The 18,102-nt window shown below is 39.9% G+C and overlaps 3 protein-coding genes across 5 annotated transcripts in view; all 3 read right to left on the bottom strand.

Annotated features, from left to right (window-relative positions):
• Nucleotides 1-1,099: 1,099 nt before the first annotated feature.
• On the bottom strand, nucleotides 1,100-5,869 carry LOC106939748 (uncharacterized). Of its 2 annotated transcripts, XM_015022281.1 has the most exons (5): nucleotides 4,695-5,869; nucleotides 4,448-4,613; nucleotides 3,751-3,954; nucleotides 2,548-2,758; nucleotides 1,100-1,521 (listed from the first exon to the last, which is right to left on the bottom strand). In XM_015022281.1, exons 1-5 carry the CDS (start codon nucleotides 5,151-5,153, stop codon nucleotides 1,269-1,271), a joined length of 1,293 nt encoding a protein of 430 aa, XP_014877767.1. In that variant the 5' UTR covers nucleotides 5,154-5,869; the 3' UTR covers nucleotides 1,100-1,268. The 2 variants fall into 2 exon arrangements, with proteins under 2 accessions (XP_014877767.1, XP_014877766.1); XM_015022280.1 differs by having other exon boundaries at nucleotides 4,448-5,865.
• Nucleotides 5,870-7,331: 1,462 nt separating this feature from the next.
• On the bottom strand, nucleotides 7,332-10,775 carry yipf6 (Yip1 domain family, member 6). Its single transcript, XM_015022282.1, has 2 exons — nucleotides 9,965-10,775; nucleotides 7,332-7,984 (listed from the first exon to the last, which is right to left on the bottom strand). Exons 1-2 carry the CDS (start codon nucleotides 10,301-10,303, stop codon nucleotides 7,637-7,639), a joined length of 687 nt encoding a protein of 228 aa, XP_014877768.1. The 5' UTR covers nucleotides 10,304-10,775; the 3' UTR covers nucleotides 7,332-7,636.
• Nucleotides 10,776-15,131: 4,356 nt separating this feature from the next.
• Nucleotides 15,132-18,102, bottom strand: part of nubpl (nucleotide binding protein-like) — a 31,822-nt gene continuing 28,851 nt past the window's right edge. The window contains exons 8-11 of one of the 2 annotated variants that reach the window (XM_015022279.1): nucleotides 17,127-17,212; nucleotides 16,925-17,045; nucleotides 16,646-16,728; nucleotides 15,132-16,008 (exon numbers count right to left, since the gene is read on the bottom strand). In XM_015022279.1, coding sequence (XP_014877765.1) covers nucleotides 15,946-16,008; nucleotides 16,646-16,728; nucleotides 16,925-17,045; nucleotides 17,127-17,212 — 353 coding nt within the window. In that variant the 3' untranslated portion in view covers nucleotides 15,132-15,945. Of the gene's footprint in view, nucleotides 16,009-16,645; nucleotides 16,758-16,924; nucleotides 17,046-17,126; nucleotides 17,213-18,102 lie in introns of both variants that reach the window. The other variant, XR_001422905.1, reaches the window with a different exon arrangement.

Genomic DNA, 18,102 nt, shown 5'->3' with positions numbered 1-18,102 from the left:
CCCCCCCCTTTTTTTGTGGTGTGTGTGTGTTGTGGGGGGGGGGGGGGTAGACTAAACAAGCATTTGCTTTAATATAAATGCATAAACAAATCTTTGGGTAACTTTTCAAATAGGATATGCTTATTGCAAAATAAACAGTGACGTATAAAATGTTATGCTCAAATTTGCATAAGCATTAGCTCATATGTTGCAGAAATGTACTATTTTTAATCTGAAATCTTTTTAAATGCAAAATCAATCTACTCAAGAGTAGCAATAATATTGCTCAAGTAAAAGAAAAAAGTACAGTGCAGTAAAACTACTCTGAAAAGTACCTTTTTCTCCCAAAAAGTTAAATGTAAACAGTACTACCCACTTTTGAACATAGATAAACAATACTAGTAGCCTATTCTTAAGCTTAATGTGATATAATAGCATCAGCTAGCCATCATGTAGCTAACACTACCTGCATCCAACAGCATTAATCGGCCATTTTGGGGGAAGGAACTGTGTGAAGTTCTTTGCTGCCATGATTGTAACACCTGTGAAGTTCTGCACAGCAGCAGGTCTCTGCTGCAGCTGCACACCGGTGCCAGCATCTTGGCACTCATGTGTCTATATGTGGCTTGGAAAAACATGTTATGACTGAGTGTAATGAATTAGTGGGTCACTTTATAAATATGTGTTTTACACTTTATATTTTGGGTAAAATATCAAGTCTTTTCAAGTAAACAGGTTCAAATCCAAGTCTGAACATTTTTTCAAGTCAAGTCTAAAGTCTTAATATTAATTGACTCAAGTCCAAGTCATGTGACTAGAGTTCCCACCTCTGCATAATTTCAGTTATGCTTCTTGTTTTGTATCAAATGAGTCTTTATGGGTAATTGTGTACTCTAAAACCTGTGAACATTTAGGAAAACCTATCCCAGGTTTTTATACACAAGAATTCTGCAACACACAGGTAGACTGCTGCGTTGTTCCATGTGGGAAAGCTGTGGATTTTAGAGTTTGAGTCCCAGAACTGTGTCTTGAAGCGTACCACTTGACTTTTCTGAAAGTCACAGAAATCTGTTAGAGCCGGTACTTAATCAGCTAAAAGGTCACTATGAATCCTCAGCCATTGATATGAATGTCAATTTATTAAGAAATGCGTACATACAGAATCCAAATGTTTCATTTTAGGAAAATTGGCAAACACTGCAGCTTTAACCTCTGAACTTTTTTTGACTGTCTTTGAGCATTGCACTTATGAACCGTGTACCTTTTTGTCTTGCCCTATGTAAAGCAGATCAGTCCCCCTCCCACAAACAGTCACACTCTCTTAGAAGGTTTCTCTGGCGCATTGTGGTGATGACTGTGATCCTGTTCTCTGACAGATCCCGAAGCTCATTGATGAGCTCCTGCACACAGGGGCTGGGCCACGGGTGGCCGTTCAGGTAATCCCTCAGAATGAAGGAGCGCTCAACCAGGAGTTCCAGCTGCACCAGGTGTCGTAGTTTGTGGAGACTAAGGAGATCTTTCTCTGGCTCCCGGCGGAAAAATCTGCAGATGAGAACATGAGAAACATGTTAAAGGTTGAAGAAAATAAACAGAGCTGTTCATGTTTAGGGATTGTTCAGATCACATCTAAAACAGTGAGAGGCACTGAATTGTGGGTCAAAGCACAAATCACAGCATTGAAAGGTCATAGGTCGTCCACAATGACATGGGATAGTGATTAAGGCAGATACTGGATCATAGGGGCCTTGATAATTGTTGCTCTGTTGGTATTGTTTCTTTGATAGCGATCCGCATGATTGTTTTTATCACAGGAAGATTTAGATTTTTCTATGTCATCATCAACATGTGATGGTCTGGCAACCTGTCCAGGGTGACCCCATCTCTCATCCATTAACCGCTGGAGATAGGAACAGCACCTCTGGGGACTCTACTAGGGACAAGCATGTATGATAATGGATGGATGTCATCAAATGTCACAGTTAAGAAGATTGTAATGGAAATATTCATTGAGGAAAAGTTATGTTATAGTTTTCTGCTGCACGTCAAAATTCTTAAAGGGGCAGTATTGTGTATTTCCAAGAACATAATGCCATTTTATAGCAAGTACCGTTATCTTCAGTTGCTATAAAATTTCCACTAAGCTCATTCTCACCTCATAGGCACAGTTTTATGAGAGCAAGCATTTAAGCACTCAGAATGGTTGCCACAGGAGATTCAACGATTTCTCAAACATGCATGAAAGAATAAAAGCAACAGCTCAGGAATGTTTTTGATGGGGGAAACATTATAGCATGATGGAAAACTCACAAAGGCAATTTTATAAGTCCTCCAATTGTCTTTTTCAACATATGATGTTAATTTTTAAAATTCCTTTGTGTTCAACAGACAACACAGACAACACACCTTGAAAATATGATTTTATGATTTCTTACATTTTTCCCCCATTCTGTGAATATAAGGTTTAATGTAGCAATAGTCAACATATTATAATGATTTCATCTTTAAATCTAATCTAAACATTAGTGAAGTGTGCATTCCAGTAACAAGTGTCCAAATATTGCCACTCACCGTATCCTAAGAGTCTTGAGATGAGGAAATAGCATGGGGATCCGTCTGCACAGGCTTCCACTAGAACGGTTCTGCTCAATGTCCAGGTGCTCCAGTCCTGGAACTTTAGGAGCAATGGAGTCCATGTCTTTCAGAGTTATGGCTACTCGCAGTGTCAGCCTGGTCACACTGGGTGGGATGGTGGTTGTGTATGTAGCAAGGGAGTTGCCACCTTCAGAAATATTAGAACATTTCCTCTCAGAACCAACACAGTGATTGTGCCAAATTCAATGAAAACATCAAATTCTAAATTCTCCCATCAACAGGACTTTCACGGGGATCTGTTACTGGAACCTATATTGAAAGTACCAGATTTTGGATAAGCTCGGTGTTTTTGTGTATCTAACCAAAAATGATATCAGCACATGATTCTAAAGAACTTCCCTTTTGCCTGATTCACTTTGGCTGTTTCCACTTGAGCTGCACTCTTCTAGGCAGAGGCTTCTGGTGTCTGAAGGGTGCAGCTTCCAGGACACCTACTAGCACAGAGGCCTGGTCTCTCCACCGTTTCTCTACTTGAGGCTTCAAACTCCTCATGCTCCTTGTTGTGCCTGCAACTGTTCTGAGTGACAGCTTTTAGGAAACAACAAATGTGTTTTAGCAAGGCTGACATCTGGACTGTCACAAGTCCACTGCATCAACATGAGACGTTTACCTTGGTGGTGGGATTTACACAGCATGATGCAAGCTTAGCTCTCTTTGTGTAAAATGACCTGACAAAACCGGTGTGTTCTTTAGTCTTCCTGATATAATGGCAGCCAGGAACACAGTGAATGGACCTTCCAGCTGTCTTTATACTACAAACTGTTGGCACTCAGCTGAGCTCTGTTACACTGAGGGTAGGACCACCTGGCTAGACCTCTGCTGATGTTTACTCTCACTGTGCAAGGAGGTAAAACTCAAACAGTATTGATGAAGAAAAAAAAGAAAAGAGTCAGTTTAGGATTAATCTAATTACATGTTTCTAAATATCATTATAAATATCACTCACATCCTAATTACCAGATCAGCAAGCTACAAAAATGTGATATTAAAATCTTAAATATTTTATATTAAAATGTATTTTAAGAACATTTTAATATTGTGTACTTGTGATTTATCCACCATCCATCAGCATAAACAAACTACAGAATGTAAAAAATGCTGAAAGGCAGCAGAACTCACCAATGATGGTGAGTGACTCCAACTGTCGCAGAGGGATCAGCCAGGACCTGAGTCGACACTCAATCCCTTCTCTGATGTACCTGTAGCGGACAGCAAGAGACCGCAGTGAGGTCAGACTCCTCAGAGCATTTTCAGGGAGGATAGTCTCTGGGTAGTCCACAAGCTCCAGGCTGGTCAGTGCCGGGCCACCATACGAAGACATTCCTGCAGCAGAAAGGAAAACGTTAAATAGCAGATCCAGGAGTGTAGATTATGGCTTTAACACTGGATTACATGAGAGGTTAAGGAGTTCTAATTTTTATTAACTGAAATAACTGGAGCAAAGTGATAGTTTGTATATTTTCAAGCTGGAAAATCTATAAAACTGCTACTCGGCTGTTATTGTTGTCCATCAACTATCTGGTGAAAATTAAGACAACAGTGGCCATGATGTAGTCTTACGTTAAGGTGGATTTCTGGTTTGCTAAATATGAAGCTACATATAGTAGTTTTGAACCTGTGTCCATTGTGAAGGAAATACAGGGAAAATATGACGGTCTGTTCCAAAGGAAGGCTCCTTCTGACGCAGACCGTTTGTGTATGTTGCTTGTTCTCCAAATAAGTATATTTACGCTATTTAAATGGGATTGAACGTACAGTGTATAATTCGGGCTGTCACTTGTGAAGCTATGACAGCAGGTATAAGGAGAAGGCATACCTGGCTGTTCTGGATTCGGTGGACTCAAGTAGTCGTCAGGAAGCGGTTCTGGTGGCTCCCCCTTCATCCCCCAGGAAAGGTGGATCAGCTTCTTCAGCTTCAGCAACATGGCGTGGAAGTCGTTGCGGGGAACAGGCCTCACCGTGTCCAGCCCATAACCCTCACTCTGCTGGTGGAAAAGGAGGAAGCGCAGGTTGACCAGCTGGGACACAGTTTTTATGAACTCCACAGTGTTGGGCAGCCGTACGTTGCACACGCTCAGGTGTGTAAGGCGCTCCTGAAGGTGCTCCGTTAGGCTGTGGCCAAGCAACGCTTCATCCCAAGTAGCGTTCCGTACCCCGAGGTCACGTAGGTTGGGAAATCGGGCAAGGTTGTCCATGTATTTCTCTTTATATTGTCGCCCGCCATCTACAAATACTATGGCCGTGAGCGACGGGAGGAACTTTACCAGACGTCGCCACTCTTTTCGCCGCAGATGTCGCACAGCCACCCGGGTGAGCTTGCGGTAATTCAATGTGTGCCAGAAGCCGTAAGTGTAGCGGCGAAGTTCGGACATCACCACAGTGTAGTCCTTCCATAGGGATGGGTGGTCGATAAGCTTCTTTAAGTGCCTGCAGCAGGAGCGAACCGTGTGTTTTTCTTCTGTGCTAAGATAGCTAAACACATAAACCCAAAGTTCAGGTGGTAGCTGCGGTGGCCCTTCCATTACTTCATGCACTCAGCGTCTAGAACAACAATCAACAAACCTAGTGCGTAAATATACTGTTAAAAATTTTAGGCTTTTTAAAGGGTCGCTATTTTGAAGTTTTCGGCGAATTTATTCCAACTGCAGCCTTATGTTTACACCGGAAGACGGTCGAGTTCTTTTAGCGTTACACTGAGAACCGTCCGGCGGCAAGCATCCTATAGGGGCCGACCTGGAGAGTTGAATACGCCCCGGTCCCCGGGGCGTATTCAACCTTCCGCCCCTCTATGAAGTGTTTACTTAAAGTGAACAAGGGTTCAAGTGTGCAGTTTACAAGCGTGCAAAAATTTGAGAATTAGGACCATGTGCCCTGCAGATCAATTTCGACATCCAAAATGGCGGACCTATCAGTGTTTAGGCCTTTGTGCTGCTAAAAAACACAACTACAATAAATAATCGATTTAAAATGTACAGCATAGGTATTTTTGCTTTCCAAAGTCATTAAAGGAGATATTTGACTGTCCAAATGGGCTTTGCTTGTTGAAAATAAGAGCAAAATTTGATGTATTCGCAGTAAAGTGAAATAAAAATTATTTCAATTCTTTACGTTCTAAAACTTTTTTTTGGCGACAGACGGCTTGCTCTGTGAACTTCATATTTTAATGGCAATTTTTTTTATTGTATATGTTAATATGATGATTTTGTCTAAAATACATATTAAAATGTACAAACATTCAATTAAACAGCATAACAATCCTTCCTATGATTCAGCTAAAGGTATGATTACATGTTTAGCTGTTACTTAAAAAGAGCCATCACTGATTATGAATGGCTATAGGGACAAAAAATGTAAATTCACAATACCCTGTCAATTTTTCCCCTCTATCCCAAGAAGAAAACATTTAAGAATAATGATATCTCTAAATAAGAACCATATACCTTTCTTTTCCACTCACACAAAAATCAGGAAATGAATTTCAAAATTATGTATGACTTTCTCCCTGTAATGACTTTCTGCAAAAGAAATTCAATATAAATATAAACTCCTGTGCATTTGTGGCAGATATTGACACTTTTTTTTTTTTTTTTTCAAAAATTGCAACTTCATAAATGTTTTTAGAAAGATTTTCAAAACTGGATCTTATACAAGAAATCAATTCTTTTAAGTTTTGGTATAATAAAATGTGACCTTTTGTTTTAAGGGGATGAAAGGTGAAATTAAGATATTAATGATTTAATCCACTGGCTACATTTTTATTCACATATGCCCTTTTCTAAAAATCATCTCCATTTTTAATGTTTTTAATCCAACCACCATTTTCTTTTACTTGTCCGCAGTCAGGAGTAGCAGCCTAAAGGGAGACCCAGACTTCCTTCTCCCCAGCCACTTTTGCCAACTCCTCCGGGGAAGCCCAAGGCATTCCCAGGCTAGCTAAGAAACATAGTCCCTCCAGGGTTCCTCTCAATGTCCTCCAGGAGGCATCCTGGAGGACAGGAGGCATCCTGGAGGACAGCCCGAGTCACCTCAACTGGCTCCTCTCGTCATGGAGGAGCAGCAACTCTACTCTGAGTAGACTGTGAGCTTCTCACCCAGTCTCTAAGGGGAGAGCCCACACACCCTACAGAGAAAACTCATTTCGGCCACTTGTATCCATGATCTTGTTCCTTCAGTCATGACCCAATGCTGACCATAGATCAGGGTAGGAAGGTAGACTGACCGGTAAATCTAGAGTTTCACTTTTTGGCTAAGCTCTCTCCACTGTGACAGACCGGTAATTAACATTTTGAAGTGAAACTTAAAAACATTGCAATAACAAAAGAGCCAATAACAGCGTAATTTAGATAATAGAATAAAACTTAGAATAACTTATTTTTGTGTGGGTAGCCACCAGATGGTGATGCACTTAACTAAAATTCAAAAGATCTGTTCTGTTTTAGTTCTCTTCAGCATGTAGTGCACCTTAAAGATTTGTCTTTAGAGCCTTAAAGTGCATCTCTATATTCACTGCATTCTTGGGTCACATATTTAAAAGTGGGCTTTTAGAATACTAACATCTGGAACTATACTGATAGTGAATACAATAAAAAAAGAATAACATGTTTGGAACAAAGCATAATTCTATTGTAGCTTTGGTGCTCCTAGATGAAAACAATAAAATGTTGCAACACATTGAGCCAGAGACAGAAAACACCCCATAATTTCATCCAAACTTATCAATGTATTTTAATGATAATGTTGAACAGTCATAAAAACAACTTATTCTTGTGTCAAGTCGACTACTGGTCCTGGGTAACATTCTTTAATCCCTCTAATTACAAAACAGAAGGGAAAATTTAATGCTTGACAGTAAACAGAAATAAGAAGAAAAAAAACATCCATGAACTTCTCTCTAGCTGAAGCACTGTTTTGACTTTTTCTAAAAAGTTTGGAATATCTCAGTAGTCACCCAAGTTTAAATATGGAAATTCAGGTTTTACTTCCCAACATAGCAAAAATAGTCTTGTCAGTTTCCTGATGAAAATGTCAATATCATCCACCCAATCACAAAATAGAAGAGAAACACTGGATATACCACGAGTGCCTTGCGGTTGGTCAGGTGGCTGTCAGCAAGAAAGGCCGTAGAAGCAAAGGTAGACCAGCCAAAAGATGCTGTCACCACTCCCAGTCGAACAGCAAAGCTCACCTTCCCTGAACTACTGAGCAGGACAATCCGACACACAATGAGGGCCACTGTCAGAGGCATGATGCAGTATCCCAGTACACACAGGCTCTGGAAGAAAGAGATTGTGCCACCCAGGAGCTTGGAGTTAAGAGTGATGACAATAGAGCCGAACCAAATGATGACAAAGACCTGGGATGAGAGACAATTTGAAAAAGTACAGTTGTCAGTTATTGCAAAACTTATAAACTCAGAATTACATTCAAAACAACATTCCATGGCCACAGGTTTACGAAGTAAAAAAAAAAAAGGGAAGCAGTAGTTGGAAAAAATTAGAGAATCCCCCTTTGGCAAATTCTTGTTTTTTGCTCTTTTAATCATATGCTGACTAATAGTCAAACTTTTGTTTGTAACAGTCTCTGATAGTGAGTAGCAATATAATGGCTAGTCACAAGTCTACACACACAGTACCATGAAAAGTTTCTACTGTATTTTATCATATGTATGGTGAGTATGAGATGCAGCACTGTTTTAATTTGCATTTTGTTAATTTGAACTTTCCTGTCCAGTGCTGTAAACTGCCTGACTGGGGAGATCAGTTGAGAAGAGGCAACCTTTTTTTTTTAACCAAATCACACTATATAGAATACAGACTGAGTTCTATTGAAGCCACTAGTGAAGGTGGATGGGACTAGACTTTAGCAGTTCCTTCCAATATCAGTGTTTTACTTACTAAAAAATCTCCTGCAGGTGTTTGACTTGCACGATAGGTCAGGTGATGATACCTACAGTTTACATTGATTTTAACAAGATGAAACAGAAAGCTCCAGAGGGAGCAGAGTAGAATGGAGCTACATCACTTTGCACTTCAGTGTTCTACTAGTGTTATAATATAGAAAGCTGTCAGTTATAGAAAGTCATGTTTTTGGTTTTAGGTACTTTGAAACACCAACGGGTTCTGAGCATCTGATCTTACATGGTGTGCACATGCAAGATGCATTTTGGGGGGTTGAATGAAAGTCTGGAGACAGTGGAGAGGCATCCATGTTGCTTGAAGTTCAGGGTGAAGTGTCCAAAAGTGACAAAAGTTATTCAACTATTTCACAATATTAGAATTTTTAGATCCACCTGTCAGAAAAACTTTTGGTTGAGAACTGAAACATCTTAAAGAAACAAGACAAGAAGTCCATCTGCTTTCTATTTGAGAACAAGGATTGCTCTGTCCTGGATGACGGACAATCTACACAAATCAAAAATAAATGTTTGAAAATAAAATTCTGTGTGACAAAGTGTTTTCTGTTTGGAATACAGCTTGACCTAATAATGATATAAACCTGGTGAAAACAGGACAATTAAATTAACAAATTTGTTTTTCAATTTGGATTTCTTTTATCACTTAATAATCAATTATTTTAACTGAATTGAATCAGTAAGAATGCTGTTTTTTAAAAACTCTCCCTTTAGAAAATAAGCACTAAGACATTTAAATGACTGTCCTTGTTGGTCTGGTTATTCTACCAGGACCTTATTCATTTGACCAAAGTTGAGTTCAGAAATAAATTTGTGTGGATAAGTCCCAAACAAAGCATTGCTAAAACACAAAACTTTGATGAGATAAACATTAACTAATTTAATCAAAATATTTCCATTGTTATGTGTAGCTGATGCCTGGGCAAGTTGAAAAATCCTGCTCCAAAAAAATCAGTATCTGAATATGAGTTGACTATTACCACTGCAGTTAAAGAAGTCAGACTGAAGCTTGGAGATCACACAACCCCTCTCCAGGAAAAAATACTTTACAGTAAATTGCTGTGATTATAATTAAACAATGAACTGACGTGAGAAAATCTTCCATGGTGGCAAGTATACTTCTGCTGTGTTTGGAATATGTTCAACTTATTCATAATATGCATTAACGTCACAATTTCAAACTGTACTGACATATAATTTCTCTCAAGTGTGCCTAGCCATTTTGCGTGCCTGAACTTCTACGAAGATAAAGTTCAAACTTAAATTAGTTGCAGTCTCAACAAAGTAGCCTCATACATAACTGACGTAATGTACATCCTCTACATCACCTCATATGGAGAACGGCCAAGAGGAACACTCCAGAGGATTTTGTAACTCAGATATTAGAACCCACTGATTGAATGTTTGAAAAAGCTTGATTACCTCGGCAAACTGCGGTCCTCCCTGGTCATCCTTGTCGGCCGCGCCGCCTTGAAGCAGCAGAGCCAACGTGACGCAGAGCAGCAGCGGACCCCACAGGTCCCAGTCACGCAGCAGAGCCGAGCTCCGCTTTGGATACAGCACGTGAATGAACTTGTTCCCCACGGCTCGGAGGTCACGCACAATAGTTTCCTTCACCGGCTCGTCTAGAGTGGAAAACTCATCGTCTCTTGTGGATGGGCCGACGGGGACGGCAATATCTCCTTCCACTGGTATCTCTTCCGATATGGAGACGTCTGACAGCCCAGCGAACGGCCTACTGGCCTCCTCAACCGACGCCATCTATTTTGCAGTCGAGGTTATAGCCAACGTTATAGCCCACGTTCACTCAAAGCAAGTAGCGTTCTCTGAACTTATGCGAACTAAATGAGCTACTGTTCTATTAAATAAGTAATTTCAGGCGTTGAACTGACAAGAACCTCACTCCACGTCCGCTGAGGATTGTTTACTTCCGTACTACGTCAGCTGAAGACGTGTGACTTCCGCACTACGTCTTGTGGTGCATTCGAGTATTCATGCTACTGTTCAACTCATACCCGTCAAGTCTCCCGTTTTGGCCGGGAAACTACCGTATTTTACCATTCTGTCCCGGCGTGCTCTCGTATTAGCACTTCCCCGTAAACTTCCCGTATTAGAGTAATTACGTCGCAACCCCTCGACCCCCGCTCTGACGGTAGTCGCTTGACTCCTTCCACCCACAACAGGTGTTCTGTTTATCTGTGCTACCCATAAATCCCTCCTATGTTGTGGTAATGCGCATGCGCACATCGATGCTACATCATATACTGCTTATTCAGCAGATTTCCTTTAAATCAACCAAAGATCGCTGAAATTAAAATAAAAAAAGCAAATGTAAAACACAGAATGGCTTGCTGAAATGTGTTTAAATATATTGCTGTTCTATGTAAAGAACGTCCACCAAGGTTGGCCCCCCTACATTTTTAACACACCAAATCTGGCCCCCTTTGCAAAAAGTTTGGACACCCCTGGGCTACAGATCATTTTAATAACTAAAAATAGATGATAGGATGTAATTGACTTTACTGCACAAAAACTTTGTGCAGTGGCGGTTTCTGATATGGACAACTGCCCAGGGCGGAATTTTGTGAGGGGTCTTATGCCGAGAATTGCATGCCCCGTCACAGTAACGCACATCACTCTAAACCAGGGATGGGCAACTCCAGGCCTTGAGGGCCAGTCTCCTGCAGCTTTTAGGTGTTTCTCTACTTCAACACACCTGAGTCAAATAATGAGGTCGTTAGCAGGACAGTGGTCCCCAAAGTTGGTCCTTGAGGGCCGGGGTAGTGGTTTATTTTTCTCCCTGGTTTAGCGCACCTGGATCAAATGATGGCTAATTCGAAGGCCTAAGAAGAACATTGACATGCTGAAAAGGTTGTTACTACCACCAGGGAGAGAACTAAAACATGCAGGATGCCAGCCCTCGAGGACTGACTTTGGGGACCACTGCTGTAGAACTTGACTTCATTTAGGAGGTGATTCAGCTGTTGGATTTAAGTGTGTTGGACCAGGGAGACATCTAAGAGTCGCAGGGTACCGGCTCTTGAGGACCAGGATTGCCCACCCCTGCTCTAAACTCTCAGACATTGATGAGAAAAAGGACTAAAATATGACCAAAGAGGCAACTTTTAAAGATATTCGTAACATTATCATGTTTCTTAAGCACACAAGCCCTAAAATAGTGGGATTTATTTTACAGATGAATTTAAATAAATACTGTTTTGACACCTTTATTGAGACACAGATTGAGTAGTGTTTCACAGTTAGTCCGATGAATATGTTCTCTGCTCTGTGGTTTGGAATTCCCCATTTTTTCTATTGACACCATAATAGTTTAATGCAGTGGTTCCCAAACTTTTTGTCCTGAGCTGCCCCAGTGGCATCCATAGTTTGGGAACCTCTGGTTTAATGCATGAAAGAATAGAAGCCTGGAATCATTATGTAGAAAATTTGATATCAAAGGAAATTTGATATCCCCTCCTTTTAATATAGGAGGGGCCAGAAGAAGAGCAGACTGAAGCTAAAAATAGTGGAAATGATTCTTTTTTTTTAAATAAAATCTTTGAATATTACAAAGTCTTTTCTTTTATGAATCACTGTCATGACATTATAGAATAAATCTATAAGTTCTCACAGTAATAAAATGAAAAGGCGATCAACATGACTATCTTTAGCTGCAGACCTCATATTATTCAACAAGCCAGGCGAAAGCTTTTAAAAGCCTGGAAGCATACCAATATTTAGTTTCAGGTTGGGTCAACCATTTAGGATCAAGAGAAGCATTAAATGACTGTAGACTTGTTTCTGCTGGTGAGTTGTGCTATTTTAAGTAATTAGATGATAATGATGCTATCGCTAACAACAAGCTAACCCATGTTATTTCTATGTGCTTGGGTCTCCTGGTAAATAATTTATTTAGCTTCTGTAAACCCAAATTCATGCTGGAGTTGTACGTTAATGTTGAGTCATACTGTACAATGTAGGTCAACTATTCACAGGGATCTACTGAAACCCCATTAAAAACATGATTGTGACCAGAGAGAGTGGGAAATAGTCACAACCCAGGTTAACAGTAGAGGCCCAGTCTTGGGAATTTACATAACCTCCTGCGCTTGGACAACCTAAAAATAATAAGGTAAGATGTAAAATGCCAATATCAGTACTAAGAACCTCTGGAGATGAGTATGCAAAGAAGGATTTTTCATAAAATCAATAAAATTATGGACAACTCTGACCATCCTCTTCATGAGACTGTCTTGGGAAGGCAGAGCATCTTCAGTCAGAGGCTTCTTCAGGTTCAGTGTGGTACAGATCGCTTCAGGAGATCTTTTCTGCCGATAGCCATTGCCATCTTCAATGGGTCTTTGAAGAATCTTGATGAGCTATGACCATGGTCCCCAAACTATGGCCCGCGGGCCGGATGCGGCCCGCCTCCACATTTGGTCTGGCCCCCTGAACAATACCAGAGAGCGTTTAGATTTTTTTTCATATACCGTATTTTCCGGACTTAAGCCGCTACTTTTTTCCTAAGCTTTGAACCATGTGGCTTATATGTGGATTTTTCTTCAACCACCAGGGGGCTCTTTAGCAGGAAGTGAATCATTGGAAGTCAAAATTGGAAATAAAACAAGAAAGCGTCCATTAAAACGGAATTAGGTTTTAATAGGGAATTGATTGTGCTTTCTGGAAAATAATACATTTTTACATTTTGGCACTCCTGCAATCGTCACACTTTTTCTGTTACAAACTGACTCCGGCCCCCACCAGAGAAGGGAAAAGTTATGTGGCCCTCACAGGAAAAAGTTTAGGGATCCCTGAGCTACGACATTTAATTTCCCTTTGGGATTAATAAAGTACTTTTGAATTTGAATTGAAGCTAGCTGCTAACAACATTAGCACTCAAACCTTTTCTGGGGACCACCAAGATAGGGTGTAAAAATAATATATCTTACCTTACTTATGGATGATTGTCTTTCTAAGTGACTGTTCAATAAAATATCTGAAAATATAATTTAAACAATTTGATCCTTACCTGTTAGAAACCAGGCACTGCAAACTCTGGCATTTAGTTTCCGCACACCTTATTTTTTTGCCCTAGGTTGTTGAAATGAAAATGAGTTTGACACTCCTGTCAGAGGATCTATGCAGTATTGTCAAGAGGAAGATAAGAGACCCTGGACCAAATAAGGTAAACATCTCCAGAAGAACCACAGACTGATCACCTCCATGCTACACTGCATATCTGTGCTTTAAGGAGTCCCACCCAAGTACTGATTAAATAAACATACTTCTCAGACCTCTGATATTTGTGTTTAAAATATCTTTTTTTGATCTGATGTACTATTTGGATGTCTTGACTCTGAATTTTGAGTTTTCATTATCTATAAGCCATAATCATCAAAATGACAAGTAAAAGATGTAAAATATTTCACTGTGTGAAATGAATTTGAGTTTCACTTTCTGAAACAAGTGACAAAAATATTAAGAAATGTGCAAATGAATTTTGATTGAAAACTTTTTCTAACCATTTCAACAACTCTCATAGTTCATCTTCTCAGTTTTTGATTATTTTAAGTCAAATGAGCTATTTCTTTATTTTTAGTTAAATCTTAGAATTTGGATTATTTAGTTTATTTTTATTTATTTTCTGATTGATTTATAATTGGAATTTTTTGTTTGATTCTAGTTATTTAGAATAGTTTTTTTGACTAGTAATTGTCATGATTTGTAGTATAAGTGAGGTGGTGAGGGAGAACGCAGGGAGGACCCAGGATGAAGACGAAGATGATTTAATAATGAAATAATCCAGACGGAACAGAACCCAAACGGGCCGCACAGGAAGCAACGGGAACGACAGAGATGCACACAAGATGTACACACGACAAGGATCCGACAAGAGACAAAGACAACAGCTGGACTTAAATACACAGGGAGGGTAATCAGTAAACTAGACACAGCTGGAACCAATCAACAGGGAGGACAAGACAGACTCACAGGGAAACGGGACTTAACAGAAAATCTCAAAATAACTACACAGAAAAACACAGATCACAACAGTAATTCACTTAATTGGTTAATTGATTTCATTTTGGGTTTTGGGTGTTACACGTATAAATACTTAGGGTTTAGGTAGTTCAATATGCACGTGGGTAGTCACATGGTTTATTAGCAGTCTACCACCAGTTACTTTGATAGTCTATCCAGCCACTCAATCAGTTGTCAGTTCACAGGTCAGACAATCGATAGATAAACAGTAAGACTCCTGTGAAGTTTATTCCATAGTTTTGGGTACAAACAAACAAAGAACTGCATTTCTGACTTTTGGTCTTTTTGGAATGCGTACCCACAGTGCATCACGTTGCTATTTGAGTTGAATTCATTTTTGCTGTGGTTGCCTTGAAGTCTTTTTTTATTTTTGGATTTTGAGTTTTTGGACAAATAGTCACTACAATGATTACAGTCCTCTATTGATAAATCTTTGTCAATAGAGTAGTATTACATACCTTACTACTTTGGTGTGTTACAATGAAGGTGGTCTACTGATCCATGCAAGATGCATTGATCTGTAACAAAAACTACATTCAGAACAAAATAGGTGTGAACAGAGTGCAGCCTTTAATCAGAAATATAAAATTTGCACTTGTGTAAAGCACAAATTCACTTAATAGAAACAAGATCCATCCATCCATCCATCCATCCATCCATCCATCCATCCATCCATCCATCCATCCATCCATCCATCCATCCATCTTCTTCCACCTCAACTGGCTCCTCTCAACATGAAGGAACAGCGACTATACACAAACTCCCACCCACCCTCAGGGTGTTTGACCTGAGGGCAGCAGCTCAAACACCCGCTGTCCCTCAGAATTCTGCGAGCCCTCTAGAAATGAGCAGCTAATGTGGTGGTGTTGATGACCTTCCCTAGTGGCTTCCTGTGTGCGATAATGCAGATAGTGTATCATCCAGATATGCCAGAAGACAGCAGACTGTCAGCAGCTCTCACCACAGGTCAGAAAATGGTCATTGCTGGGCCTTCTTCACTATCGCTGTGGGGATAGAGCTACTTTTGGGGTCTGCACCCTTGTGGACACCTGGAAACTTAAAAATATTTCCCCCTCTCCACACATCTTGTGATGCCATCATCACCTGCAGTGCATTACCATTAATGCACTGCAGGTCAGACTTTCCCATTGTGAAGGTAACCTCTTTTTCTTCAAGGTGTTAATGACCAGTTTATCAACACCCCACCAGCATATTCACCTAAATAAAGTTTTAAGATTTTATTCAATTATTTATTGGCAGTTTTACAGTTTCAGATTTTTCAACACAAATATGGTGAAAGGAACAGACAAAAAGAGAGAATGAAAGAAAAATCAAAGAAACAAAGAGAGAAAAGTTTTTAGTCATCTGGTAAGTTCCTCTAGGTTCTGGATCACAGCAGATGCCACCTTCCTGTAAGCCTCAGCCTGGATGTACAAAAACAAAACAGAAGAAAATTTTGACACCGATAACTGAATGAGTTCCTCAAACTAAAAAGAAAAACTATTAGATAATATTTGAACAACTCTGCTCATAAACAATATGTTTATGAACAGACCTACACCTTTATTTTTCTAATATTTGACTATATGGATTTTTACATAAAAGCAACATATGAAAAAAAGGTAGTAAAATAATAAGTAACGTATAAGTAATAAGTAAAAACTATGTCCTGCTGTGTTTTAGAACCTGTACAGTCATCCGATAAACAGAAAATTCTTCCATCTTTGATAGGAAAGACTAGTATAACTTTAGTACAGTAATATTAGTGGGAATCCGATGAACCGGTCACTAAGTGGTAGAGTAGTACACACACTTTGAATCAGTGTGGACAATATTTAACACTTAAAAAACCATGATGGGCATTAGTGTACACAATAATGGTTGGTTTAAATTAGTGAGAAAGGCCCACAGTGTGCCATTACAGGTCAGCAAAAACAAACTATGCAGCTTCTATAGATGAGGAATTTTACCAAACTGTTACATAATTTTGGAGGAAACTTCACGGTATTACTGAAACTAACTGCTGAAGCAATCATATAAAAAATAGAATGATGTAGAAACCTCAGGGCTGTCAGGAGAAGAGATGACTATGGGCTGTCCTTTGTCCGACGTCTCTCTGATGTTTAGGTGAAGAGGGACGTCACCTGAGAGAAAAAAAAACGGAGTTCTGGTTCTAAGACATGGTGAGAACCAGAAAATTGCTTTATGGCACAAAACAGAGAAATTTTACAACAAATCCACAAGCTTTACATGAAATTAAAATATTTTCCAGAGAAAACCAAAAGTCACACCATAATGATCTGGTTATCAGGTTTTAAAAGATGCTCTTGACTGTCTCACCTAAAAACTTGACACTGATCGTCTCAGCAAGTTGCTTTGCCCCGTTGGATCCAAAGATGTGGGTATGATGATGACAGTTGGGACACTGGAAGACGCTCATGTTCTGAACCAGACCCAGAACCTGCAGGCAGAAAACCTGCTGTCATCCAGAACTCAGACATTACCAACAGATTCTTTGTTTCTGCCCTGACAGAAAGATTACCGGCACGTTAAGTTTTCTAAACATCTCGGCTCCTCTGCGAGCGTCCAGCAGAGCAACATCTTGTGGTGTTGAAACGATGACTGCCCCTGCACAATGCACACAAACCCAAGTTTGGCAAGTTAAAAAAATGATCATACAAAGAGTCTTTTTAGGGTGTGTTTTCACATTCCAGTCCAGTAGACTCGATTTGATTGGGGACCAAAAATTAAACATTTGTTACATTTTCAGCTGCAGAAGTTCGCATTCACACTACACTGTCAAACAATCCAAACTAACTGAAAAACCTGTTCCCCCCCATCGTTTGTGGGGGAATAGGCAGTGTTGTAGTACTCGAAATCGGTCTTGGTCTAGAGACCATTTTTGTATGGTCTCGGTCTCGTCTCAGACTCGGGATTTTATTTCAAGACTAGTCAAGACCGCAACTGTGGAAATATCACTAAACTTCCAGCATATTGTCCAGTTTGTTTGTTTTCACTGGATGCAAAACATACTGATTAAAATCCAAGCAATAACATGACTTACCAATTATGTGTTTCTGTTATTCCCCCCTCTCCCTCCACACTTTTCACTCGCACGTGGCGCTTTGAGCAGCAGAAGATGTCTGTCTAATCATCAGTAATAGAATGGGGTTAGGGTAACCCTAACCCTACCCTACCCTAAATCATAAGAAATCCGATGGCCATAGCTAACTCAGCAGTGCTTTGCTTTCACAGATGGTGGGGACTACGTCTAACTTTTTTTGTCACTTAGAAAAGAAGCTTAAAGAAAGGTAAACTCCGTTGACGTGATGTAAGCACAGCTATCTGTACAGAGACACATAAGCATTTGTGATGGAAAAAAAGCTGTCACTCGCTGGATTATTGTGCGGAGGTGCTGACTGACTTGTCGCATCTATGGGACAACACTGTGTCCAAAAGTCTGTAAAATAGTGGTGTGACATTCACGAACGATCTGATTCTTCTGAACGGCTCTTTAC

This window comes from Poecilia latipinna, unplaced genomic scaffold (assembly GCF_001443285.1).
Source record: "Poecilia latipinna isolate Pla-1442-1.1 unplaced genomic scaffold, P_latipinna-1.0 Scaffold2969, whole genome shotgun sequence".
NCBI lineage: Eukaryota > Metazoa > Chordata > Actinopteri > Cyprinodontiformes > Poeciliidae > Poecilia > Poecilia latipinna.
Note: the sequence above shows the minus strand (reverse complement) of the source record. Positions and strands in the feature narration are given on the sequence as shown.